Source organism: Anomalospiza imberbis, chromosome 2, assembly GCF_031753505.1.
Source record: "Anomalospiza imberbis isolate Cuckoo-Finch-1a 21T00152 chromosome 2, ASM3175350v1, whole genome shotgun sequence".
Taxonomy (NCBI): Eukaryota; Metazoa; Chordata; class Aves; order Passeriformes; family Viduidae; genus Anomalospiza; species Anomalospiza imberbis.
In genome coordinates, this window is record NC_089682.1 from 26,064,570 (window position 1) to 26,091,701 (window position 27,132).

Genomic DNA, 27,132 nt, shown 5'->3' on the forward strand with positions numbered 1-27,132 from the left:
TTAGTAATTTTATGTATTATTTATGTATTTATTTTTTTTATGTATTTAGTAAAGCTTAAATTATTTGAAAGTGAAATCAAGGAAACCTCTTTTTTTAAACAAAAAGACTTAATTTTGCTGCATTTTAAGTAAGTGAAAAAAAACCAGCATTGTATTAAGTTTCTCACTGACAAGCAAATCCTTGTTTTGGATTGGAAATAATTCTGAAGAGTCAAAGCGGGAAAATAAGAAAAAGCAACAGTGGTATGTAATCAAAGAAACAAGGAAATGTATATGTTCTTGCTTATATTTTTCTTTCCAAAGCAGTAACAGTTTAGGACTGTGGTCATTTGAGAAAACTAACAGTAGTACTTCTCTACTCCATATCTCTTATGGCTTACTCCATAAGCCTATTGAAGCAAAAATTCAGTCTTTCTGTTTCAAGGAATCATGAAATGGTGGTTTGGATACAGCTTACAATATAAAGAAATCTAGATGACCTTTTTCTTTCTGACAGTTCTACCATAGTGCAGCAGAGTAACTATAAACTGAAGAGCAGTCGTTTTCCCTCGTCTACTGAGGGATTTGTGCATATCATCTCCCAGGAAAGATCAGTTTAATTTGGCTTATTTGAGAAGTACCATATTCCATGAAGAATATTAAATGGAAAATAAGGGGGATCTGAAAGTACTCACTATTTCATATCTGAATTAAAAAAATTACAAAAAATCATTGTGAATTTGATATAGTGATTTTTGTTTGTCAAGAAATAACAAAGTTATAATTGCTTGCAAAACATTTTTAGAGGCATTTTTTCCCTACCTGGAATCTTCTGCCACTTTTGATGATACCTGTTGTATTAAGCATCTGCCAACAAAAATAAGAAAATAATGCTACTTTATTTACTGAGGATTGTTTGCATTAAAATAGACAATGCAATAGGTCTGGTAAGGAAACAGAGAAGTTTTCAAGCTCTGTTGCAAAGGACACAACAGTACCATTGCAGGACCTGTGATGATTGTGAGCATTCTGCAGCAAGACTGAGACCTTGTTTGGGACATGGCATCTTTGGCTGAAGGTAGAATATCCTTGTGGTTGTTGGAAATTACTTTCCTATTTCTACATGATTAATAAAAATAGATTTCTAGATGAATAATAGAAAGATTACTTTCCTATCTTGAGATTTTTAAAATTTTCCTGGTTTGCATTAAGTGAAAACCAAGTCCATGAATTGTGGTTGAGGTGCATTCCAGGAGGGAGGGTAGCACCCAGTGTGGGATGGTAAGCAGCCTTGGGGCAGCACATCTGACAGAGATGAGTCTGGCAGCTCAGCCACAAACTGAATCTTCCCACCTCAGTGCATCCCTGAGCATTGCACTACTTCCTTTTATAAAAAGGGAAAAGCTTTCTGTCACCCTGAAGCTCCACTGAATGCTGCTTCTTAAGATGTGTGAGTGGAAAAGGGTGGTCAAATTTTAAGATACATCCCATTCCATCCCTGAAGGTATTTAAATCTGTGTAGATGTGGCACTTAGGGACACAGTTGAGAGGTGGACTTGGCAGTGCTGCATTAATGGTTGTACTCAATGATCTTAAAGGTCTTTTCCAAACTAATAGCTCTGTGATTTAAAAGAAGTTCCAAATTAAAGTTGACATCCTTCTACTGAGCCCTTTATCTGTGTTAAAATTTGTCAGCCTGTTCCTCAGGGGTAAGCACTTCAGTTTTATTCTGTGTAATCTAACTGAATGGTCCTGGAAAAACCCTGCTTTTTTTATTCTGAGTAGGTTTTATATAGTTGATTGTATGTAAAATTAACAATTACATATGGCAGTTAAATATCGCTTTCTGTTAGGTAGAAATTTCCTGAGTGTTTTAAATCAATCCTGACCTGAATGGTAGACCTGCTGAACTTCTATGTGTGCAGCTTGTTCTTTTGAAATAGAGATTTTTACAAAGTAGGGCATTTAGACTTTTAATACTCAAAATCTGAACACACACAAATAATTTGATTTAAAGCCTGATACTTTTTTGGAGACCTCAAAGGTTTGAGCTCTAAAAAAAAGTTGGACAGACTCTTTTGGTGGGAAGAAATTAATTTTATGACCCCTCATCCAGCATTTCCTTTGAAAAGAAAATCACCCTAACAACAGAAGACATTTAATTTCAACATTTGCATACATAATACTAAGTCTGTGGAAGAATATGACTGTGGCATGTCTGCACCTGTACTCTACCATCTATTTAATTATCATGGTACCAGTAGCTGATCTCTGAAACCAGAGCTCCCTGACATCCACTATTTTATTTTATTTTTCTACATTTAAAGTACTGTGGTTTCATTTATTTTGGGGTTGGAGTAGTTTCCCATGTGAGGCCTTTCTTTTAACTACAGTATTGAAGTGCCCCAATGAAGAAAATAAGTGATGCTTCATTTCCTTCCATATTACTCCTTTTTGGAGCAAATTCATCCCCTGCTCACCTTTATGCTTCCTGTTCTCAGTCGTCCCAACTTCCTACACAAAATACTTCCTTCATCTATAAAAATATCTCAGTAAACTTAGAAAGGAAGGGTCTTACTTGGCACTGCATTGGCAAAGGCGACATTCATTCATTTATTGCCATGCCTGCTTTTAGAGGAGTGCAGCTGTGGGCACATCTGGATAGTTTAGCTCCTCAGACTGAAGAAGAATAAAAGACTGAAACACCCCTCAGCTGGAGCAGGGGCAATTGGAGGTGTTAAATTAAATAAACTCTTTCAAGGCTGTTGGCTCTGCAGTAATTACTTAATCCCATGCGGCAAAAAAGGACAAAGAAGAAATCTGAATGGAGCACTTGAAAAGTAACTTGAAACACAGCAGACCAGTAGAAGAGATTCAAATGACATTTCATCCCAGCAAGGGAGGCTAGGGAAAAAGAAGGCCCTACCTGTTATGCTAGGAAGTATTAAAACCTGTGATCTAGTCCATCATTTTAAGTTAATTCAGACTGAAGAGCCTTACTACAAAACTTCACAGCAGTATGAGGAGTGTGTCTCTAGTGTGAAGCTGAGACACAGTTATGAAAGAAACAAAATAGGGAAAGTTAGTAACTAAATTAAGCTTTAAGAAATAAATGATGTGGTTTAGGTTTGGTTGGGGTTTTTTGGTAGGTTTTTTTTTTTAAGGAGAGTCTAGATTGCAATGGCTGGGGGAGGAAGCAAGCTGTCTGGGGAAGACTGAAAGTACAGGAAGCTGGATTGTAGCAAGATTGGGCTAAATGGAGAACAGGCAATCAAGAAGAGATGAGCTTGTTGTATTTCAACTCTTTTACCACTTTTCAGCCATGGGCCTGAGCAATCATGGAAAAGGAAGGGGAGGGTGAAGCTTTTCCCCTACTGCTAAGTACTTGATCTGGGTGTCACCTCAGTCTAGTCCCTGTGTGGGGGTATCACACATCCCAGATGAGGGAACCTGGAGAGCAGCTGCAAGGACCTCTTCTGTATGGCACATACTTTCTCAAAGAAAAAATTATTGAGGTTGAAGAGACACTGAGGACTTAATGGAGGTTTGGTAAATTAATATATTAATTAAATAAGGCAAAATTTTGATGGAGTTATTCTATTAACTGCTCTTGCACATCTGCAAGCTTCTTTAGTCTGTGTTCCTGTATGAATGAACCTTGCCCATACTCTGGCTTTGTATGAGTGTTTTGAGTGTCAAGTTTTTAAAAGAAAAATGTTGATTTTTTGTTTCCCCTCCTTCCTCCGTGTATTTGCTAAGTTGTCTGTATTTCTTGAGATTGTGAATCTAGGAACAATTTTCTCCTTGTGAAGGAGTGAGGTGTTGCCAAAAGCAGAATACTGCCATCTCTGCTTATGAATCCCAGTTTCAAATCCCAGATGCTTTACATAATAAAGCCTAACTGGGCTGATTACCAAGAGAACTCAGTCATTCAGGGAAATAAAAGGGAAAAATCCCTTTTCTTCATGAAGGAAGAACTTGTGCCAAGAGGAGGTTGAAATGTTAAAAATGCATTTTCTGTTTGGATCTTTCATATCAACTGTCCTGTTTCCCTCTTCTTTCCCTTTTATTTAAGGCTGGGGATCAGTATCACCCTTGTGCAGTGGGTGTATGTGGCAGTTTTTTGTAGAATCTGAGAGGACCTAAATTTATGAAAACCACATTCAATGGGTCTCTTCCCTCTCTGCAGGAGCCCAGCTTAGGTAAGTCTCCCTGGCTATGTTTGCAGTGTCTTTAGGGAGCAGTGGTGCCATGGGTGCTGCAGCTTCACTCTCCACACAGTCGATAAAGTTCTGGGGCGTGTGGTGGGTGCGGCCATCCAGGAAAGAGCGTGCGGGCTTGGCTGCCTGATGCCGACCATGTGGCATCACTAGAAAGCTGTATGGGATGTTTGGCAGGGGATTCAGCTGCACAGGCACAACCAGCCATATGCTCTGCTCTTCCCTCTGCCACAAGCAATGTGGCAGGGTCTGTCTAAAGTGGCAGCAAGGAAACCTCTGTGTATTTTCATTTATTGTAGTCCTACTTTATAGTCAATACATACTTTTTCTTCTGCTGCAGCCACTCTTAGGCTCTATGGGTTAAACTGGAAGCCCTTTTGTGGATTAGTAATTGACTGAAAAATAAGAAATAGAGAGTTGCTTTAGGTGGTCAATATTCTGTGGGTGGAGGGGGAGTTACTGGTGTAGAAAAAGCAGGGATTTCTGCAGGGGTTGCTGCAGCTGTTCAACATAATCCTAAATGAACTGGAAATGGAAAAAAGCGTGGAAAGACAAAATCTGCAAATACATGAATATATTTATTCAAAATAGAAAAATTTAGTGCTGAGTGCAAACCGTTGGAGAATAAATTGGTGGTGCTAGGTAAGTGATCAGTAGAGAAAGTGAAAGTAATTGCTTGTACAAGCAATACAGATGGGAAAAGAAAATGCTATTCTGTAAGCTAAGCTGTTACCCTCACTGAGAGACCTTGACTGGCCGTGGGTAGTTCCCTGAAAACAGCAGCGGCTCCGTTGGCATTCAGCGTTGGTCCGAAAGGCAAACAAAACATTACAAACCACTGAGAGGGAAACCGAGAACAACAAAATCTTTCTGTTACTGAATAATCTCTGCTGTGCCTACTTCTGGAGTACCATGTCCAGTTGTGTTCCCTTTGTTGGAGTAGAATTAGTGTACATGGAGGAACGGTGAAGGCGGTCAGAGGTATGGGCTTGCTTTTATACAAATAGGAACTAATTAGTGTAGGAAATTTTCTGTCTGGAAAACAGGCAATTGGAGGAGACATAATATCACCTACAGTGGCAGTCTGTATAGTCATGAATGGCTTGGGGATGTGAAAGGAGAGTGTTTATTTCCTGCAGGGTTTTTTTTTGGGTTTGTTTTTGTTTTTTGTTTTTTTTCCACTGCTTCACAGGAGAGAAACTGGGGCACACAGAAAACTTCCAGGAAGGCAATTTAAGCAAAAACAGTTTTTCACACAGTACATAGTTAAATTTTGGAACTCTCTGATAGCTGACGTTACAGAGATCAATGTAAAGTTAGCAGAGAAATCTTGAGGTATATTCTTGAAAGTATTATTTGCTCAAGCAAAACTGATTACATGATTCTATATTAATGACTTATGGTTACCAGTCTGCCCTCCCTGCCATGAGTGGATAGCTGTGTGTTACTTCTGGAACATTTTCAAAATAGCCACCATTTCTTGAAAAACTAGGTAATCGTATTTGGGTGAAACTGTTTGGAAATAAAATATGTGTGATGTTGCTGTATTTGAACAGGATTTGCTGAAGACTACAGCCAAAACTAGAGTAAAGTAGAGAACTGAAGGAAAAAAATAATGTTGTTGAAGCTTTCAAATCTAATAGAAGTTTAGAAAAAAGTCAATACAAATCAGGTCAAATATTATACCCATGCAGCTATGGAAATCGATTGATTAAATTAAATACATTTGCTCCTCTCTTACTAGCTTTGCAATTTCATGGAAATAAACCAATAGATAAAAAATGTTTCCAATGCATTTTAAACTTCTAAGACAGAACTGAAAGGCTATGTACTCCTCTAATTTCTTCATGAATTCCTCTGTTGCACCAGGGGCTTGCCTGGGACTGGTGAAGGTAATTTTTGCTGAAGGTAATACATTAGCAGAAGTTAAAAATCAGAATTCTAGAAGCAGCTTGAATTTTTAATTTAAAAAATAATTAATCATATTCTATCTGAAAAATGACAGCATTTCCTATTGTATTTACAGATTCTCAGTGCTAGAACTGGGCATTAGTCCTTTTAGTATAAAATTTAAATTAGGCAGGAGATGTGTGGGACTGAAATGGCATGTTTAATTCCATAACATGTTTGTCATGATGATCTGAAGGGGTATGGCGATCAAGTAAAAACTTCAAGAGAGTGAAAACTGCAGTAGCTCTTCCCTGAGATGCAGTCATGTTGTATTTTCAAGACTGTTTTGATTCCTTACATAGCTCACAGTCAGATACTGGATTGCTTCATGTTCTGAGAAAGCTCAGTTGGGTTAAGAGTTGATTTTAGTTAGTTTAAGGTCTGTTTCTTTAGTCTGACTCAAGGTTGTTCATGAAGCCATGGATGATCCTGTGTCAAACCAGTACAGATTGTAATCCCACATTTGGTTAAGTACCTTGAAATACTCTCTGTTTCATTCAGTAGAGAAGCTATGCCAAAGATTCTTACTCAGGAAGACAAGGCTGCCTGATTTCCATGAGTGGACATGATTAAACAAGTACATAATTACAAATAATCCACTTTTAGGTGGACTAACTTTCAGCCCGGCACTAAACCTTTCACATGGATGCTGTGCTCATACTTTGCATGTTTGGAATTTGTTTGAAGGTGTAGAAAGTATATATAAAGTGGCATCGTTGGTGTAACTGAGGTTTAGCTAACTTATTAGGGTTCTCTATTCATTTTGCACAAGTATAAGTTATTATGTGCTTGTGATTCTGAAAGTTGACTAGTTGACATGGTAAAAATTCTTCATTACATTTTTGTCTTACTTTTCGTTTGTTATTTCACTGAGAAACTCCATCAAAAGATGGAGCTTTGATATATGGTAAGATAAAGCAGTCTGCTGATTCTGCAAGGAAAACATGAAATTACTATTGAATTGAGTCAGGATTCTCAGGGAAATCTGAGATTGAACTGTCATCTTCTCTTGCAGTAGGTGCTTATGAATGAGTACGTTTGCTGCACTTCTTGCTGCACCAGGAAACAGTGTAATCTTACAAGTGAGCTTTGCTGTTCTGCATATGCAAAAATGTCCTAGGCCTTTAACTTGCTGCAGTAACAAATCCCATCGACTGTCTGGCATCTGGAGTTCTCCCTGGGCTGTCTGTGGATGCAATATGGTTGCACAGCTTTTGTTTGATAAGGAGCCTCAGCCATCCTAGTGCACCTACAGTCTTGCATATCTTTTCTCATGCATTTGCTCCTCCTGGGTCACCACCAGAATGGCAAGAGCCTGGTCTGGCAATTGTGGTCTTGCTGCCCATCACTTGTTCCTTTGCATAAATGCAGTCTCAAATGGCAGTCATATAAACAAAATCCTTTCTGCATACAAAGTTCCTACAGATCCTGGTTTTTGGTGGTAATACTTTGTTATGGTAAAGCTTGACTGAAGACTTCGTTTTGTCATTTCTATTAATATTGAAATGGAAACATATATGGCTCTAGTCATAGCTAATACATGGAGCTGCTGTGGGCCTGTCATACTTTGAGTGGAAATAATGTGGATTAATGTAGTAAATGAATTATCTAAATTAATTTTATTGGCAGAGGAAGCCTAGATAGTTTGATGGGTCCTCTTAAAAACATTTTTTAGTTCATATCCTCTCTAATGGTATTGTTGAGAGTTATGAACAACTCATCACAGGTCCACTTATTTCCCTCTGGAGGGCTGTTATTTTTACCTGCTGTATGCAATCTGTAGAAAAGAATCTTTATCTTAAATAACATGGCACAGTCCTTTTAAACATAATGAAAAACATCTCTTTTTCTTTCAGCCATGGACAATTTGTTAATGTTCGTTAAAAATTAGGATAAAACCAATGGGATGGTTAGAAGAGTGGGAGAATTCAGCAAAATTCACCATCAGCAAAAACTGCAACAATGAGATTTAGTAGGCATCAAGATGATCTTTGGAAATAAAAAATGCTAAAAGCATCACAGTTTCAAACTTGTAAAACAGTCTGTATAAAAGCAGTGGAAATCAATCATGAGGAGCAGTTGTATAGAGAAGCATTGTACTGCTTTCAGTCTTGTGTGTTTTTCTGTGTCCCTGAAAGTTTTCCAGTGGTACTGTACCCTCTGAAGTAAGTGGAAGTTTACTGGTTATGAGGTTTGGTTTTCCTGGCTGCCTTCTGCAGCAGTTCTGCTACCATACACCTTGAGGGGTCCACAAAGCCCGGCTCTAGAACCCCTTTGCCTAAGGTGGGAGTACAGTTGCTGTGGAAATACAGATTTCACAGAGTTATAAGACTGCTGTGGCACAACATTTAAGCAAACTCCTCCAAAGAGTCCAGAAGACAGCTGCATTTAAAGGAAATTCGACAGCATTTAAAGGAACTCTGAAGCCCTTAGCCTTCAAAAATGACCGGTCCAAACCGAACGTGGACCGGTGACAGAGGGATCTCCTCGGCGTTGTCAGTGGGAAGGCGTTTTCCTTCCAAGCTGCCCAACCTGGCAGGAAGGTGGAGGAGCCGCGGCGTTCACGTGAGCGGGGATGGGGCGTTGTGCGAGCGCGGGCTGCTCCCGCGGGATGCAGCGCAGCCCTTCCCAGCGCCGGCCGCGCTCGGGCTCCTCAGCGCTTCGCCTCCGCCCCGCCGGAGCCTGGGCGCTCCGCTGCGGGCAGGGGGAGAGAAGTTCCGAGCGGCCCGGCTGTCCCCAGCGCTCCCGGCTCCGGCTGCCAGCAGCCCCTCTCGCCCGGGCTCTGCCAGCAGGGAACGTGGGCTCCTGCCTCCCTTTGTGCCGAGGGGAGCCGTGCGGAGCGATTGAAATGCAGGGCTGCGAAGCGCTGCTGTAGCGGGCTGGTTTGGGGCTTTTCCCCCCCTGCCTCCTTTAATCCTTGAGCGGGGGGGGCATGCTTGCTGTGGATTCTTTTTGTTTTATTTGAGAATGAGATGCTGGCTGAAAATTGAAGAAATGGCCCTAGAAGAATTGATGCAAAGATTAAATGCGGTTTTCCAGTGCGCTGGTAGGAGGAGCTGCTGGTCTTAAATAATGTCTTGTGTGGATGCTGTTAGTGATTTTGTGGGATTTGCAGAAAATCCTGGCAATCTGACTGTGTTTCTTTATGCATGCTCTCATTAATAAGAAAGAGAACATTAAGAGCTTTTGTCAGCAGGTTAAACTTTCATTGATATTAGCACTAATTAACATTCTTTTTAGTGCTCAGTTGTTCCTGAAGCATGCTTTAGAACATCATTTTGTGTCGCTGTTAGCCCAGTCATGTACTCTAAGTGGGTCTTGATTCCCTTTTTTATCTGACTCGGCTGTACCTAAGTTGGAGGAATTACAGTTATGTCTAGGGAAACGAGTCTGATATGAAGCTGTGAAGAGCTGAGCTAACTGTAAGCACTGCAAGCCAGTATTTTGGGTGGATCTAAATTGCACTTCTTTGAGAATGAAAGTTGCATTAATTAATCGTGGTAAATGTCGTTTTACATCTGTATGGATTAAAAATTGGAGCAGATCTGCTGAAATGGTTTTAGCACTGTAGAAAAATTATGAAAATTTCTGAGATTGCTTTATCTGTTGAAAATGTAAATGCTTGTGTTCAAAACTAGATCTAAGAAGCAGTGCACAATGAGGTGATCTTTTATTAGATCTAGGAGTGTTATCCTGGCTATTGCTCATACAGAGATGTGAACATATTTCAGAATAAAAAGTTACCTGGAAAGACAAGAGAGGTGGTTTTTGTATCCTTTGAAACTGTTTGGTTTGCTCTTTATTCTTGGTTGACAGATTACAGAAGTGTTGCGTCTTCTTATCATATGAGGCAAAACAGTGGTTTGAAAATAGAGATTATTATAAGGTATTATTCATTGCAGTATCAAAACTTGGAATTTATCTTCCTGTTTTCCTAGTCTGCTGTTTCCTAAGGGTGACTTTTTCATCTTTTTCAATTTCTATGTGGTGGAAGCAGATAATTAGCAAGATGGCTGATGCTGTAGTCTGATGAACACATAGATTAAATACAAGTATGGAATGAACAGATCAGCTGCCTCTGTTTTCTTGGATAGGGGAAAAAAAGATATTTTATCTTCTTCACATTTTTTGGGGGGAAACAAGATTTGATCTGACAAGAACAAGCATTAAATTACAAGTAGAAGTCACATACCCATTTTTTCTCCTTGCTTGTTTTTTCTATTGATTATCTTCCTATTTTAAAAACACGTCTTTATTAAATATCTGGATATTTGTTTCATTTCCTGTTTTGATTTTCTGAATGCTTAAGAAGAAAGCCTGTCTGATATTTGCTAGGGCATACTGTCTATTGCAGTTTATTTTAGTAATTTGTACATTACTTTTTCCACTCCCACGAAAATGCTGATCTAGTTTTTTTGTGGCAAGATAAATTTTAAGAACGTGTGGTAGATTTGGTTGGGAATGTGGGAGCCTTTTCTTCCTGAGCTGAAGGAGAGGGAGCCTCTAGAGTGGGAGGTTTGCCTGTGACACTGCCTGTCTCTCAGCTGTGCAGCTGCAGGTACACTGTGACCTTCATGTAAGGCACCAACAGCTCCAAATGGTGTTTTCATATTTGCTGGCAGCTCTCACCACGTGCTGGTTTTTAGCTTGTTAAATTTGCATATTTAAAGAAAAAAAAATTAAAGCCAGCTTTTACTTTACAGCCAGTTTCATACTGATGTGATTTAGCTGGTCCCTCTCCTCCCCCTTCTCTTTCTTCCTCTCTGTTATAATCCTTGTGCAGGATATATAATTCTCAGGCCACAGGCAGCACTTTTATACAGCCAGTGGTTGTATTTATAGGTGGCTGTTTCGGGTTTCCTTTTGCCTTCACCCCCCCTCCCTCCCTTGCTGCTTTCCGGTTGCTTAGACAGTTTCTCTGTTGCTGTCTCCCATTCTTGGGCTGTACACTGTTCTTGGGTCTAATTTTCCTCTGTCTGCCTTCACAGCAGTTCGGTTGATTCAGAAAGCTTTTGTAAGCAAAGATTTCCTTAACAGCCCAAGATCATGTTCAGACTTTTTCAGTAGCTCCGTGCTCAGGAGTAATTGAAATGCAATGTTCCCCTGGCTTGCCCCTGGTACAGCTGTCCACCTTCAGGCATCGAGGGATTTTCTCCTTTGTAGGATTCTAGGAAAAAACCCCAAAAACCTGTTCTTCTTCCTCAGCGTATTTTTTTTTTCCTCTGAATTATACTGCAGGCAGGCTGAGATTTATCCCAGGTAGTGTTAAGCTTTTGAGTCAGAAGAGGAATTCTAAAACCCTTGTGCGCTGCAGAGAGAAGGGGGCGTGTTAAGAAGGAAAGTCCTTCCACCTTCTGAGGTGTGCTGGTTGTTCCTGTGACTGGGTCGGGGCCAGGAAGCCTGGAGCAGCTCAGCTCCCAGCCTGGCATCTCCCAATGCCTGAGGTTAGGAGTGGTAAGTCTGGGTGTGTCTGTAATCTTTCACTGTTCTACCAGAACAGCCTTTGTGCCTCTGGCTGCTTTCCCACTGGCGAGTCCCCTGTGTCAGTCTGGCACTCACACAACCTTTCTGGGCTACTCATCCCTCCCTGCCACACCAGCCCTTGCCTTAGAGATCCTGCTCCCTCTGCGCTGACCAAATTCTGATTTACTCACGTTCCCAGCCCCCATGGTAAATTACTGACATCTCCTTACTGTCATACAATGTGTGATCCTCTCGCTGAGTCCCTCGAGTGCCTTCCTGTGCCACATTTCACAAATCTGGACAGCTTTCTCTGGCAAAAGCTTTGATTGATTATTTCTAGTCTTCCTCACCTTCACCTTATCCTCCAACACCTTATGTTACCTTCTCCTTCTGGACATACTCACCTGCTAAAATCATACTTCTTAGTATAATATTATCATCTGCTTCATATTCCAGCTCTGACTCCTGCTCCACAGTTCAAAATCACCTTGTGGGCCTACACTTTCCCAACAACTGTAAAGTGTGTTCCCATGGCATCTTCTTTCATTTTTTCCCAGATATGCTCCTCAGTCTGCCCAGCCACTTTCCTTCTATCAAATGGCCACCTGGATTTGGATGACAAGACTAATTGCTTTTGTTGTTCTTATATAAATCCGTAAAAGGCAGAAATCATTTAAAGAAATTCTCTGGGTTTTTTTTTCCTCATTAGAATTTTGAGGTTATTTCAGGAAAAAAACTGTGAAATTATTACCACTACTGAAAAACAAAATCCTATTTTTGTCCGTGTTTATTGTTTTGATGGATAATGGCATCATTTATCTTTATTTGGATGTAGCTTTTATTTTTCTTCTTCTTTCTCAGTTCCTTTGCTGTGTTAAATTCAACCCTCTTCCACAAATTTCTGTTTATGGGCAGGACTTCCCCTCCCCATGGAATAGTAGCTCCGAGGTTGAAGCCTGAGATGATTAACAGTTCTGACCTAGGACCTCATGGATTGTCCATTCCACTGACTGCTGTGGGGATTCTGCTTAGGACTCCCTTTGCTCTGACTGACACAGAAACAGTGTTAAGGCACCAGCTGTCGGTGTCAGCCACTACCCTACATTTGCATCATTTGGAAACCTTGCAGTGACGTGTTTAATTCGTGCAAACAGGCAGTACAAATCTGACATTCTCTCTCTAAGCTTGTGGAAGCCCCACTCTAATGGTTTCTTTCCACCTTGGAAAAGTGCCACTATTGCAACTACCATCTGTTTCCTCTCCTCAAACACAATTTTAATGCTCTGCAGAAAGAAGAAACATCTGCAAACCAAAGAAGGAAAACATGTGGTTCCTCAGTAAATATGTATGCAGTGCTGGTATTTTAAGTACAGGTAGCATCCCATAGCCATTTCAGTCACTTTTCAGTAGCTCCACACTTTCAATCTTATTCACAGTTTGGGCCAAAGCTTTACATTACATTTCCCTGGCTTTCTGTTCTTGACAGGCAGGCTTTCAAAGTTTTGAAGGCTGGCTCACCTGTCTTGACAAATTAGGCACAGATGTGGGAGGAAGGGACTCACACACTGTCTCCAAGTACCTGGAATCATTGGGGTGAGTTAGATTATTGCAAGGACAGGAACATCCTCAGGCTTACTGAAAAGACATTTTAAAGTTGTGGGCAGCTGGAAGGACCTCTTCTGTGTGTCCTCCCCATTCCAACTCTTGGGAGCTTGACTGCTCTTTCTTACCCATGTAGCTTTTGTCCTCAGTTTGCTTGATTTTCAGCTTTGGGAAGTCAAAAACATCTTTCTCCATGTGGCAGAGTGCTCTGTATGCTTCTGTTGATTTGGCAAGCAGGCAGGTCAGAGCATGAAGGAATTGATTTACTACTTGGCAACTTTTTCAGCTTTCTCTGTAGCTGGTAGAGTTGGAGCGATCCATGTGAGAGCTCTGAAATCTGCAAGTTGTGGGCACGTCCGCTGCACCCAGGTGGCCTTTAGTGGTAGTGGGGAATGCCTCTGCCTGGTATTAACTTGCTTGCCCTTCGTTTTAGCTTTTCTGCTGAAAGTAGAAAAAGCAGGCATGCCCTTCCTGACATGAAGTTTAAAATTTTAAAAGTAAGGGTGGGAGTTGCAGTTGCACAGGCACAAGCATTTAGGAATGGATTGCTCATATTTTCTGTGAGGATGCACTGTCATGGATCCTGGCAGCACCTGCAGGGCATTCATTTCTTAGCATATTCTGGCCTAAACCAAACTCTTTATTTTACTACTGAAACAGCTGAATTTAGTGAAACTAGTGGGAGTAAGGTTCAGACATGGCAACAGAATTGTCCTTATTGAAAGGAGCTGGCTGCCTTTTCAGGAATCGGAAAAAAAAATATTTTGATCAACATTAAGGTTGATTGCGTTCTCTTTTTAATGAAGCTATTTTTTCTCAAATATTGTGTCCCAAAGCACTTCATCACAACAGGGTTGTTAATTTTTTTTTTTTTTTTTTTTTTGCATACAACTTCCTGCCACCTCCCCTTCCAAAAAAACCCCATCTATCACTGACTTCATATCCAAAAATAGGTATTAAACAGTAAATGATGGCACATTTAGAATGGCTTTTCAGGGGATTGTAGGGTGCATGTTTGTCAGTCTCCTCTTCAGTTTATGGACTTTGGGTATATACACTTAAAGCTTGCAGAGCTGGGAGAGCGCTGCCGGGATTTAAGTACTTAGTGATACGAAAGAAGAAAAAAGCCTTTTCCTTTGACGTGCTTTTATAACCATAGTGTGTCAGAATATTTTCTTGGCAGGAGTGCCTGGCACAGCTGCCTGCCACACTTCCAACCACAGAGTGCCAAGCTGCAATATTACCTCGTGCATCTCAAATCACAGGGAACCTCTGCAGAGCAGGAACAGTGCAGAGCAGGGACGGAGTGTCTGCATGTAACGCAGGCTGAATTGTCTTCAAGGTGTTTGCTCTAAGCTGATGTGTTGACCAAAACCTGGGAGTAGGAGGCATTTGGGTCACTCACTTTTTCATTTAATGAAGATCGAGCCAGCTACTTGAGATTTTGTTGTTTGTGTGTCAGCTCCAACAACTTCTTAAGGTTTTCGGTATCTGAAACACTGCATTTCGGCTGGAAGTTTGAGCTTGCTGTTTTACAATATCTGGCTTAGTTCCACTATTTCTTTTGTCTTGTCCCATTAAATAGCAGCTCTCATTTTGAACAGAAGGAACAGAATCTAGAATGCTTTTACATGGATCAATCACTTGTAGGTCTCTTGAGTTAACCCTGCAATATTGTGTTAGCTATTTTGACCTCTCTCCAGTTACTTATCCCCACAACTACATAGCTCAAGCATGAGCCATTTGGCTCACCACACATAGGAATGCAGATTTGTGGTGATGCAAACTGTCTGGAAGTCCAGCCCTTAACATTGCCTTTAACAGCACTATGGGTGCAACCTCCTCATGCCTTGTGGAACAGTCAGCCTGAGCACACAGTCCTGGGTGCAGATAGAGATGGAATCATCATCTTGGAGGTTGACTTCCTGTGCAGAGTGGGCAGTTTTGCACAATAGATCCCCTTACTTACAGCAGTCTCGGATGTTAGTTATATCCTCAGTCTGCCTCTGCTGTTCTTTTTGTGTCTTTTGAGTTTTTGTAATAATGCTTTAAATTTCTTGATGACTGATGGGAAGTGCTGTTTGAGTTGTGGTGTTCCAGGGGCATGGAGCTAGCTGTTGAGCTTCCCACATGGTTCCCTGGAGCAGGAGGGAGTGGGACATAATGAAACCCTTGCTGCAATACAGAAATGTTAAACAAAAGGTGTAACTGGCTGTGAGTTTCAGCAAGAGAGAAAGCTGAAATGGAGAAGCCTTGTGATAGCCATCCCCAAATGTTTCTACCTTCATGGGAAGGTTGATGGTGTTTGAGCTTGGTAGGAGCAAGTGTGATGGTACCTTAGGCACTTAAATCCCTTTAAGGACACAGGGCAAGGCAGTTTCCCTGTAGAATGTGGCACTCAAACTGTGGTGAACTGAAAAAGCACAGTGCAGCATGGTACTGCTAGGTTTTGAAGATTTCGGTGTGTAATGCTGCTTGGCAGCCGTCAGCCTTTTTGACATTGATAATCTGGGCAAACAGGTATTTGGCAAGTTGAGAACTGCACTGCTGTGCAATAAGTAAGCTCCTGTTTTTCACCTGTGCTGTTACTTCAGGGCTGTGCATGCTGTCACCCTTCCTGTGCTTCAGGCATTTGCTAAGTGACAGTTTTACTAAAAGTCTTTCTGCCTTCAGCATTTCACGTGGCAGGCAGAAAATTTGCACCAAGAAGTGACTGTCCTAGTTCTTTTAAAGTCTCAATTCTTGTTGAGCCAGAAATGTATCTTCCTTTTCTTTCTATTCCTGCCTATCATCTGATGGATTTAAAGGGAGGGTGGCTTTGCGTATGAAACACCGAGATAATTTATATAAATAGCAAATGAGAATACACATAGCTGATTTTAAAATTTACTCTTCAGGCTACAACCTTCATTGTTAAAAATATCAAATGATAAATTTCAGCCTTTTTAATAAACACTCCTATGTCTGTCTTCTGGAATGAACAAAGTCATTTCCCTTGGTCACTATTCTGTCCTGGGCTGCTGGTTTTCTCTCCATGTTACTTAGCTGGTCATTTGAGGTTACCTCATGTCATATGCCTTGTGTTTGAACAAGACCTTTGTAAAACCAGTCTTGTATCAGCTTTTGGCCCACAAACCAAATGAACCAGCATGTTGTGTGACGGATTTGTTTCCTCTTTCTGTGTTTACCTTGCGTGTGTTACTACAGGCACGATGCCTACTGAAGCAACTGCTGTGGAAAGGCCCTGCCAAACCAAAATGCTCCTTATGGTTCTGTATCCTGCTGCTGTGGAATATTTGTAATTGAATTGATTGTTCTCTATTTCTATTATCTTAACATTTGCAATTTTCAGATTTACTGCAGTGAAGAGAATAATTTGGGAATTAATCTGGTGAGGTGAAAGCTGAGTGGGTTTTTCTGATTCCCTGTCTGTCCCTGAGCTCTCAGGCAGGTGTCTCGGGTGTGGGAGGGAGGATGAAATTTACCCATCTTGTATCCTCTTGTTGATACTTACATGAATTCCTCTTTCCAAACACCGGGTAATTCTTCTGCTGGCTTTGTTTTCAGTTTCCAGCTGAGTCTGGAACTTGGTTGTTATTACCAAATAGATTTATAAAAGGAAGCTTGATGCTTTCTTACATAGCATTTCACTTTCTTGAGACACTTTACTTGGCCTTTCAGCATGTTTGTAAATGCAAAGTACATTAATATAAAATACTCTATTCTTGTTATAATACTTAGAAACAAAATTAAAGCTCCCACCCAAACATTCAGTGAAACAAAGTAGATAAAAAAGCATGTTTGTGTTTGGGAATGGAATTTTTCCAGCTTACTTTGAGGACTGTTGACAATGGGAGAAGGGGAAAGATGGAAGCAAAACAGGTGTGTTTGGTTATGCAGCTTGGATGGGAACCAAAAGCTGGCAGAAACGAGGTGATATAAAAAGATTCTCTGGATGTTTTGCTCATAGTTGGGCATTCAGCAGGACATGAAGCTGGGTCCCTATAATACACTGTCTGCAAAACAATAGTTTTATGTTCAGTAGTTAGGATGGAATATGACCTGCATTCACAGAATCACAAGAGTGATGAAAATTCATCATCATTACTTTATTCATGCTTGAGTACATGCCAGGCTCTAATTATGAGATAGCTCCAGTCTTGCTCAGGACCCAGACATTTACAGTGTTCCTGGCACAGGTGGTTTTGTTGAGGACAGCCACAGTCAAAAATTCTGTTTCTGGGTTCTATGCAACAGCTGCTGAGGCTGCAAGTGACTTATGGGATGTACACTGGAGTTCTGATACTAGAGATTTGAAGGCAAAGAGCATCTGAGTGCACTGGAGGTATCAAAAGGAAGTCAAAAAAGTTGTTGATGGTTTTCAAAATGCTCCCAACAGCTGAAAGGGAAAAAAAAAAAGAAAAAGGGATCTTTCCACATCAGATAAATCATTTGTGAAGTAAAGGTAAGAAAAAAATACAGACCAACACGTAGTATTTTTAGCTTTCTAATTCCATACTTTTGCAATTTCCTTCTGCTGAGTCTCTTCAGCACTTCTTGCTCCCAGCTCATGCTTTACTTGCCTTTCAAGGACATTGCAATCTGCATCTGACTTCAGTGCCATCATTGTTTCAAAGTCAAATCCTTTGAAAATTGTATACCTGAATTTCTTTGAGAACACAAAGCCTGGAGCAGGAGAGGGATATTAATAGAAACTGCTTCTCTCTGTTGTTGTATAAAGACAGAAGATGAATTATTTCAGTGTGGCAGTGGGAGGTGTTTTTCAAAGCAATTGTTTACATTTTTGATCTAACAGGGAATTAAAAAGGTCTGGGTGGCACAGAGAGCTGCCATAATTTTGCAGAAGGAGAGTAAAGGTACACATTAAATGCCACATTGCTAATTTTGCAAGGTGTGCTTAGCAATTATCCAAGTTAAAGTTGTACTGACAGTTCCCACTCAGCCTTCAGAAAATCAGGAAGAAACTTTGCGGCATCCTACCACATGCCTTTTAAAACATGGAACCAGAACAATTAGTCCAGGCCTTATTTGATACTCTTTTTGAACACCCTCGAACCCCACAATGATTCTTTTAGGACAATAGCCTAGGGCTGAATTCAGTAAAAGCTCTGCCTGACATTCATATGACGCTGCAGGGAGCTCTAATTGGACCTGGTGGGAAGAGGCAGGATTTAAATTTTATCCCCAAAGGAGGGTGAGAGTTTAGAGATCCAAGAGTGGTTTGAAGGGAAATACAGGTATTTGAGACAAGCCTGATGTGCGACTGCCAGGGCAGGAAGGGATGTGGGTGTTACCGTTTGGCACTTGGATTGCAGAGAAGCCCCTCCTGTTCCCCCACATTCCCTCAGGAGTTCCTCTCCCATCCTTTCCCATCAAGTAGCTCCTGACTTTCTGCACGTGGACATTCCTGGGCTGCAGTGTGGCTGGTGGCTCTTTGGTGTGCATCCTGCCTGAGGAGGAAAGCAGGAGCAGGCAGTGCTACGAGACAGAGGAGCCTTCCTTCCCACTCACTCAGTATCACCACCACCCTGGACCAGCCGTCTCGCTGGTTTGACAACCAGTCTGCAAGTTTCCTGACATGTGAGACATGGCTGGCACAGAGAGCTAGATCTGTGTCATTAAATAGCAACAAATGTAGTTTATAATATTCAATTTTAAAGATACTCATAGAAGAAAAGGCAGCAAGACGTGTACATCCACTGTCCTCTCCTTCCGACCCCGTTTCTCTGCTGCCTGCTCCTGGCAGCAGATCAGCTGTGGGTGAGCCTTACAGGGCGTATGTTTGGTCATTAGGCTCTGTGGGGTTCTCACAAGCCTTGCCACCTGTGTGCTGCTCTCCTGTGCAGGGAGCAGGGCCACACTGGGTGCTGTGCTGGGGGTTTGCAGATCTTGTTTCTCCACAGACCCTGCCCCACAGACTGCAAGGGCCACCCTGTCCATTTGGGCCCTTTCATGCCGTAGAGATCAAAGTGCTTCATAAGCAGCTGCTCTGGCTACAATTAACTGGAGTTGAAAAGTACTCAGGAAAAAGTTATTAGAAGTGTCAGGTTTGATTTTATAGCATCATTAATGCTGGAGACCTCAGACTTGGAAAATTATCAATGCATTGGTAATTGCAGAGGGAAGAACTTAGTTTAACTATTTATGCCTTTAGAAAGGAATTTTGAGGGTCAAAGCCTGGTTTTTAAAATGGATTGCTAATAACACATTAAGCAATGAATTAGTAAGTTATTAAGCTATGAATAAATGAAATTGTGTTTGTTTTAAAGGCTGGTCATTTGCTCTGCTCCATTTTTTGTACAGCCTGCCAAACCCTTCGCTGGTGAGTTATACTGCTCTGGACAGATCCCTGCCTCGAGTAACTTGTTATCTGTATTTGACACAGCAGAAAAGGAAACATCAGACAAGCGTGGTGGAATTGATGAGGGAGGGAGGGATGAGCATTCCCGGCAGAAATAAGGTCAGGCACATCACTGCACAGTACTGCCAGTGGGCTTCAAGCAGTTTTTTTGTCTGGGAGGAGGAGGGGTGTGTGCCCTATGGTATCTCTTGGCAGGTCTGGTCCTCTGCTTGCAGAGGTGAGAGTCCGGTTGTGGTTCCTGCCCAGCTCAGTCACCTGGTTTTCCTTTCCTACGGGTGAGGTGAGGTGGGATGGGAGGGAGTAGGGCAAGGCAGAGCTTGGTACTTGTGCATCTCCTCCCCTGATAGCATGGCAAGGGTGGGAGCTCAGGGAAGCAGCAACATGCGTCTCATCTGGAGGCAGCCTGGGCGGCGTCTGGCCAGTGGCGACTGCATAAACTCGGCTGTCTGGGGCTGGTACCTGCCCTTGTTCTTCACCTCAGCTGCTGTCTTTTCAGTCCCCAGCTGTTCCTCCCCAGTACCAAGTTCCTTTCCTTCCACAGGCCTCCTTGTAGTGTCTCCTTTCACTAGAAGTTGACTCTGTCCAGCCTCCTTTCCCATTTTGCTGCAGTCTCACTGACCAGCCTTCCCCAGGCTGTGGACTGGTGTCCACTCTGTGCCAGCAGCCCTGTGTTCTGTGCAGGGGATCCTTCTACCTCCCGCACCTGGTGGTTTTTCTGCCAGTGAGAGGAGGCAGGGACTTGCATCAGGGAAAGGAGTGAGCTCCAAGACCAGACTGAGTGTTTCTGGGGAGCTGTGGCAAGCCCCAAGGCTGCAGGTGATTGAACCCTTTCACTTGCTGTCATTCCACCAGAGCTCATGTGCTGAATACCCTGTGGATAGAAAATGACCTTCTGGCTGTGGTGGAGCTACTTGTAGGTCCTCAAAGGGGTTCCTGCTGAACTTAAAGTCAGTGACAAGCCAGAAGAGTTTGTCAGAAACAGAGAATAGAAGAATACTAATACAGTGTGGATACGAGATGTGTGTGCTTGTTAGGACATGGAGGAAGCAGATCCTGGATCTTTACTGCTGTATAAGATTGCATCACCCAGCACCTAACAATAAATACTACTTTCGGAGGTTCTTTGTTGGTAGGGCCCCTCTCAGAAAAGAAAGGAGATCTTGTTCTGCCAATCCTTTAATGACTATGTCTCTCTGTGTGCATTCAGGGGAAGGGGGGGTTCAGATAGCCAGATGAATTTTAACAGAAGGTCTTTGTGTAAAATATATGCACATTAAGAAAGAAATATATTTAAAATCAGTTTTCAAGAAGAATGTGAAGTTACAGCAGGGGAAAAAAGTGTAGTGGTATTTTGTTCTGCTTTGCAGTTTGTAGAAAATACTCAGAGCATGGTGCTTCAAAACTATCTCCCTTTTCCAAACCTATTTCTGGTTAAGTTTTATTTGAAGGAAGTTGTTTAGCTGCGTGTATAAGGCAGTAAATTCATTTAGAGACTGAATTATGAGGAATTCTGTTTGCTGTCCTTGTCTTCATCATGTGTAGAGGTTATTTGGATTTGTATAAAAATTCAGCAGTATAATATTTGTTCTTTATTTCTTGAGCACCAAAATAAGAAGACATAATCTTTTATTCAAGTAAATTGAATACGGTTGGTAATTGGAGACTTGAGGATTTAGGATGTGTTTGTTGTTTTATAGCACTGTTCACCCGTTACAAATGAATTTGTAATTTATCCTCTCAGTCTGTGATAACCCCATCACCTGCCAACACTTGACAGTTCTGCACACTTGTGATTTATTCAATTCCATCTTTCTAAAACATGGAACAGGGTTTTAATTGCCTTCTGTGAAGAATTTTGCCATCAGGGCAATGGAGCCTCATTCCTTCATTTGCAGACAGAAACTGCTTGATCTGGTAGCTCTGAAGTTTGTACAAACTTTGGATCTACCTTAAATACATTTGCTTTAGCCCTTTTTTATGCCTGAAAAAATTAACAGAAAATTGAAGATTACTTTTCTCTCCTTAGACATAGGACTTTGGCTGTCAAGCCTATTGTTTTTGTACTTTCTAACAACTGTTAAATATATGATGCACCATTTATCTGCCTGCATGTGTGTACAACTTGTAAATAATTTAATGTTTTACTTTAACGCTTGGCAACTTCGCATAATTCTAAAATGAGAAAGATAAAATTCTGCTAAATTATTAATTCACTGGGAAATGGAAACAACCGACATAAATTAAGCACGGAAAATGGTTCCCTTTTCCTCTGTGGGAATCAAAGCAGTGAACACAACTGGATAACATCAAGGAAGCTAAATGGACCAGATGACTATAGAATAATTTAGATTGCAAAGGGCTTCTGTGGATGTCATCTTGTCCGACCACCAGCTTAAAGCCAATCTACTTATTAGAGACATGGTTGGTTGAGTCTTGAATGCCACCAACAGTGGAGATGATCTAGGATGGAGGTGTTCAGGAATCTCCTGCGTTCATGGCTACATAGACAGGGCACATCAGATCTGTTGCCTGTCTGGCTGGTGGATTTTGGTGGTACTCTGCAGTGTTAGAAGTTTTCCTGCAGGTTAAAACCTTTGCAGTAAGGTGTACATGTGCTCCAGTGCCATTGTGGCAGAGCAGAAAATTTTGCAGCTTGCTTTAAATGGATCGAGGCACAGTGACTCTGTGACGGCTTCTAGGTCTTGCAACTTAAAATAATTTGTTTGTGTCAATTTTCCTAGTAGCCAGTTGTTTCTTTTAATTATTTACTGTGGAGCTTTCTGTTTTGCAACATTCATATAGTATATATTATAGTAGTCATCACAGATTGTTTTAAATGTTTAAAGATAATTAAATTATTGTACATAGGGAAATGTGGTAAGATATTATTAGTATCCAGAACAGCAGCTACGTCCAGGCATGTAGCTGCAAAGCAGAGCAGAGTATAATTTGTGGTTTAATAAAAAGCCTTATAAAGTAAAGTTAAACCTGTGTTCTGCAAAATTTCTGCTCTCAGCAACAGCCTTTTCTCTGATACTACTTTGGTTTTGATCTGGATTTATTTTTGTTCGAGAGCACCTGGGGGGTCCTGAAATATCTGTGTTGTATATATTTAACAAGAACTGCAGTATCTGTGCTTTTTTTGTTTTGTTTTCTTACCTGCTTCTCACTCCTGGGATATATGTGGGAATCCTGTACATTCTTCTGAAGGAAAACGTCCGTTTGCATGATGCTTTCCAGATGCCCTGTTTGTATTTAAGGATACATAATAAAAAATATCCCAGGCAGACCTGTACATAATTAATAGGGGTGCCTGGGGCTGGTGGCCCACACATCACAAATCTGAGCAAAGATTACTCCTATGACCATGTCCCTGATTTGTGTTGGATTGCACAAGGAGAGGACCAGTTCCCTAGATGATCCTGTCCTTGGGTTTGGCATTCCACTACTGATTCTTGAACATCCTGCTCTGCTAACTATTGTCAGCCACCCAGGTGAAATCCTAGATGTTGTTTGGGAAGAAAAATTTTTTTTCTGTGGGGAAGATGGGATGTGTGCAGAGACTGAAATACAGTCAGTTTAAATGCACAGGGACAGTGTATTTGAGGTGGTGGATGGAGTAATTGTCACCTGGAGGAGATGTCAACCTTCTGGAGCAGATCACCCTCCTTAAAGATCCCAACTGCTTCATCCCGGAGACCAAATCCTAGTATCAGTCTTTTAGTGGAAGCCCTTGTGCCTCTCTTTCTCAATAGTTCTATCTTCAGTGTCATCATCATCTTCCTCAAACCACCCGGGATTGATGAAGTCAGTTTGGTGATGAAGAGTCAAGCCATGTTTTTAGTGATCAGAATTTCAAGAAACACATCCTTAATGGACAGCAGAACTTGCCTGTGTAACATTTCTTCTGTATAAAAAAGGAACACATAAAAACTGCTGTCACAGTGCTGTCTTTACTGACAGCATTTAGAATGTCTGGAAAAAATTAATCTGTGAATCCAAATGTAACAAAAGAGATCAAAATTTGGGAGGGAGAAAGGGACTATTAGCTGGGATTAACCTTTGGTTTTATGGCTTTACAGCTATGGGGACCCACACTGTGTGCCCTTTGGAGGCTTTAGTCATATCAGAGAATATGCAGGCTGAGGTATAACCTGTGATTATTTTGGTAATGTCTTGCCTTTTTCTTTCTCAGTAGCTTACATACCAATAATGTTATTTCCCCCAGTGTTTCTGTACTGTATGTCAAGAGCAGCCATGATTTCATCACTGCCTGTTTCTACTTCATATATTTAATTTACAAAATCTTCAGTGTCTTTCAACACATTTTGATGTGTAATAATTTGTTTGGCAATTTTAACTCCAATGATGTATTTACCCATTGTGCCTTTATTTGGGTTCTAAGTGTACAGCCATAAATAGTCATTATTTATGCTATTAGTGCTATTGTATTTTATTTATGCAATAGTGCTGTTTTACTAAATCATGTGAACATCTCAGCTGAAAAATCCAAACACAAGCACATTTTGCAGTACTATTTTAGGAAATATTCATTTAATAATACACCCAACCTGGAAATCAATGGATACTTACAATTTCAGCAGCTTTCCACATTCCCCTTTGTGTACCATCATATTTGACTTCTTCAACCAGGAGCCACATGACATGTCTCTGCTTGTCCTACCTGGAACATATCCACGCATAATTCACTGTTCAGTTGCACAAATGCAAATGCCCACACAAAGGAAGCAAGAAGTCACTGGGAGCAGGAATCCTCCTTTTGGCAGCAGTATTGAGTTAGGTCAAAGTACCTGTGTGATTGTGGCTGTATTCAGTGTTGGTGCTTGATGGTAAGATGATATAGATGGAATGATTTTCTCAGTCTTTTTAAAGGTAACAGTGATAGTAACTGCATATCATACAGCACTTATTTTAGGTTTTCAGAAGGAAATTGTTGATTCTTAGTTCTCAGAGAACTTTTCACTACTCAACTGAAGCATGGACTTGTAGTCCTTTGCAGTTGTAGATGGCATAAAGACCCTTGGTGTCTCACTGTGTTTAGATTTATTTGCTTGCATGTCTTTAATTATGACTGTGTAATTAAAATATGTCTATTAAAACCGAGTAGCTGATAAGCAGAATGAGGCAAACTGACTCTGAACAAACTAAAACTTTGACTGTCTAGGAAACTGTTGAACATCCCACCAGAAATCCCTTCATCCCAGTTCAATTAAGCATGCTTATCTGTACACAGGAAAAATCCTACTTTGCTAGAGGCTGACATAATCATCATCGAAATCAGCAGTTAATGAATGTTCATTAATATTATGAAAATCTCATTCCTTCTCCAAACACTTAACGTGCTTTATCTCTGTAACCATTTCAGAAGGTTGCAGTACACAACCTGCTGTGCTGCATCCTAACAGTAACCTGAGAAAAATTGTATGAAGTTCTTACAGCCTAGGGCTTTTTGCAACATTTTTGAAAGGTTCCTAAAAGGTATTGCTTACAGCTGCATACAAGCTTTGTAAAGTATTAATAGCACTACTTCTTCTGTGCTGAGTGGCTTACTGCCATATACATTTGTAATTGGTGTAACAGTGCATGCAGAAGAATTTCAAAGCAGCAACTCAACTGAAAACTCTCTCATTTTATTAATAGCCCATTCATGAAGAGACTAAGAGAGGATTGTGAAAAGTGTAGAAGAATTGAAGTCTGATATGAGAAGATGTGAGAACTGGGCACTGGATCCCTCGGGTCCAAAGCACATGGCAACAGAGAAAATTTTTCAGAGGAAGGAAGTTTAGGGGAGCAGAGACTGAAAGGGTGCTCCTGGCCTTTGGCAGCACTACAAGACAATATCCTGTGTTTATGTAGGTGCTCAGCAGTGATTTCCCTCTGTACACTTTAGATTATTGAGAACACCTGAAGCTGTAGCCAGGCCTCCACCCCTGCTGGGAGTTGTCTGGATGCATCAATCCAGCAGCAGTCTATACAATGTTTTGTATTTCATAGTTGTCAAAGGTATCATCTGCAGGAAATGACCTTCTCAAAATCATGGGGTTTGCATTTTCTTGGCCCTCGGCAAAATCAGCCCCTCTTGAACAACTGAGAAATGTGTTCAGAGGTGCTCTGTCTCCTTCAGAGAAACTGAGGAAGCACAGGTTTCACTTGTGAGCTGTTTGCTGATCTCGAATGCTGTAGATCTGGTTGGGGAAAGCAGCAGCAACTGTCTAGAGTGTAAATACATTCAAACCCCTTCTCTGCCTGCTTCTGACAGAGCTCAGCCTGTTGGGAAAACACTGTGTAGCTGCTGTACTTGTTAAAAGATACAACTTTTAAACTAGAATTCTCTTTTGAGCTTAGTCAAAGATTCCTAAATGCCAGCCAGAGTTTTTCCAATGTCAGATTTTGGTTCTCCCTTCCCCAGCTCATTCTGCACAGAGCTGTTTGCTGGGAGGTCAGTCAGTTTTGTTGACTGCATGTGTTATTTGTTTCCATACATTCATATGTGTTTGCATAGGCATGTATATGCACATATTAGATGCAGGTGATTTTTGAACACAGCTTTCGCTAGCATAACTCAATATATAAAGTCAGGTACTAATCCTGAGTCCCTGAGTTTGGTTACTAGCTGGTACATGATGGGAACAACCACTGTGCCTCAAGGTGTATGTACAAGGAATGGCTGATAAGCCTGAAACAATAGTATCTCTATAGGACACAGTCAATAAAGCTGTATTTGATAAACTGACCTAAGCCTCTTCTTTTTGCTGCCAATTGTTTTATCTGATTATCATCAGCAGCTTCCTCTTTCACAGAGTGCAGGCTCAAAAAATCTGCCATCACTTTCTTTCTCCTTGTTTTGCTGCGAAAATCCATTCTCTATGGGTCCCCACCTGTGGCGGTCTCCTCCCTCCCTTGCACTGAGCAGCAGCAGTCAGGTGCTGAACTGTGGTTGAGTGAAAGTAGGGGTCCACATCAAGGACTGAAATAATTCCCAGGAGCTTCCTATGCTTCTGTCTCCAGGAGCAGATTCCTCTTCACATGCTTTCACTTCCAACCAAAAGGGCAGGTGTCATACCCCTGACAGATCTGTTCAATCACCACCTGTAGTTGTCACCTTTCAGGTAATTTTACCTGGTAGAATTTAAGTAAATGGTGAGCTGGTGCATAATTAGCTCCAATATCACAATGGATTTGCCTGTTGCTTTGCATTGGCACTGGATACTAATGAAGCTTTGCCCACGTTCTGATCTCCTGGTCTTTGTCAGTGTATATGCAGTTTCCTTACTCTTTCCAAGAACATCTCTGAAGTTTTGAAATTAATTGCTATTTGCCTGCAAAAGTGAAAGGACTCAAAGGACAAAGTGCAAGTGCTGCCTTGTTAGATGTTAAACCCCACTTCACATGGCTGATCATAAAAAGACATTCTCCTCTGGTTATTTCTCTGTTCCACTGTGATTTCCAGAGTATTTTCTGTTGCTAATGATGAAGGAACTTTTCCTCTTGGAGATGAGTCACATTTATTGCTAG

The 27,132-nt window shown here is 41.2% G+C and overlaps 1 protein-coding gene across 6 annotated transcripts in view; it reads left to right on the top strand.

Annotated features, from left to right (window-relative positions):
* The window catches only part of MCF2L (MCF.2 cell line derived transforming sequence like), a 141,607-nt gene that overhangs the window by 13,938 nt on the left and 100,537 nt on the right, over positions 1-27,132 (top strand). Inside the window, exon 1 of one of the 6 annotated variants that reach the window (XM_068180195.1) lies at positions 4,120-4,181. The exons of 4 other annotated variants lie outside the window; for them this stretch is intronic. In XM_068180195.1, the coding sequence (XP_068036296.1) occupies positions 4,130-4,181 (52 nt within the window). In that variant the 5' untranslated portion in view covers positions 4,120-4,129. Of the gene's footprint in view, positions 1-4,119; positions 4,182-8,920; positions 9,196-27,132 lie in introns of those variants that run through there. One more of the 6 variants, XM_068180194.1, reaches the window with a different exon arrangement.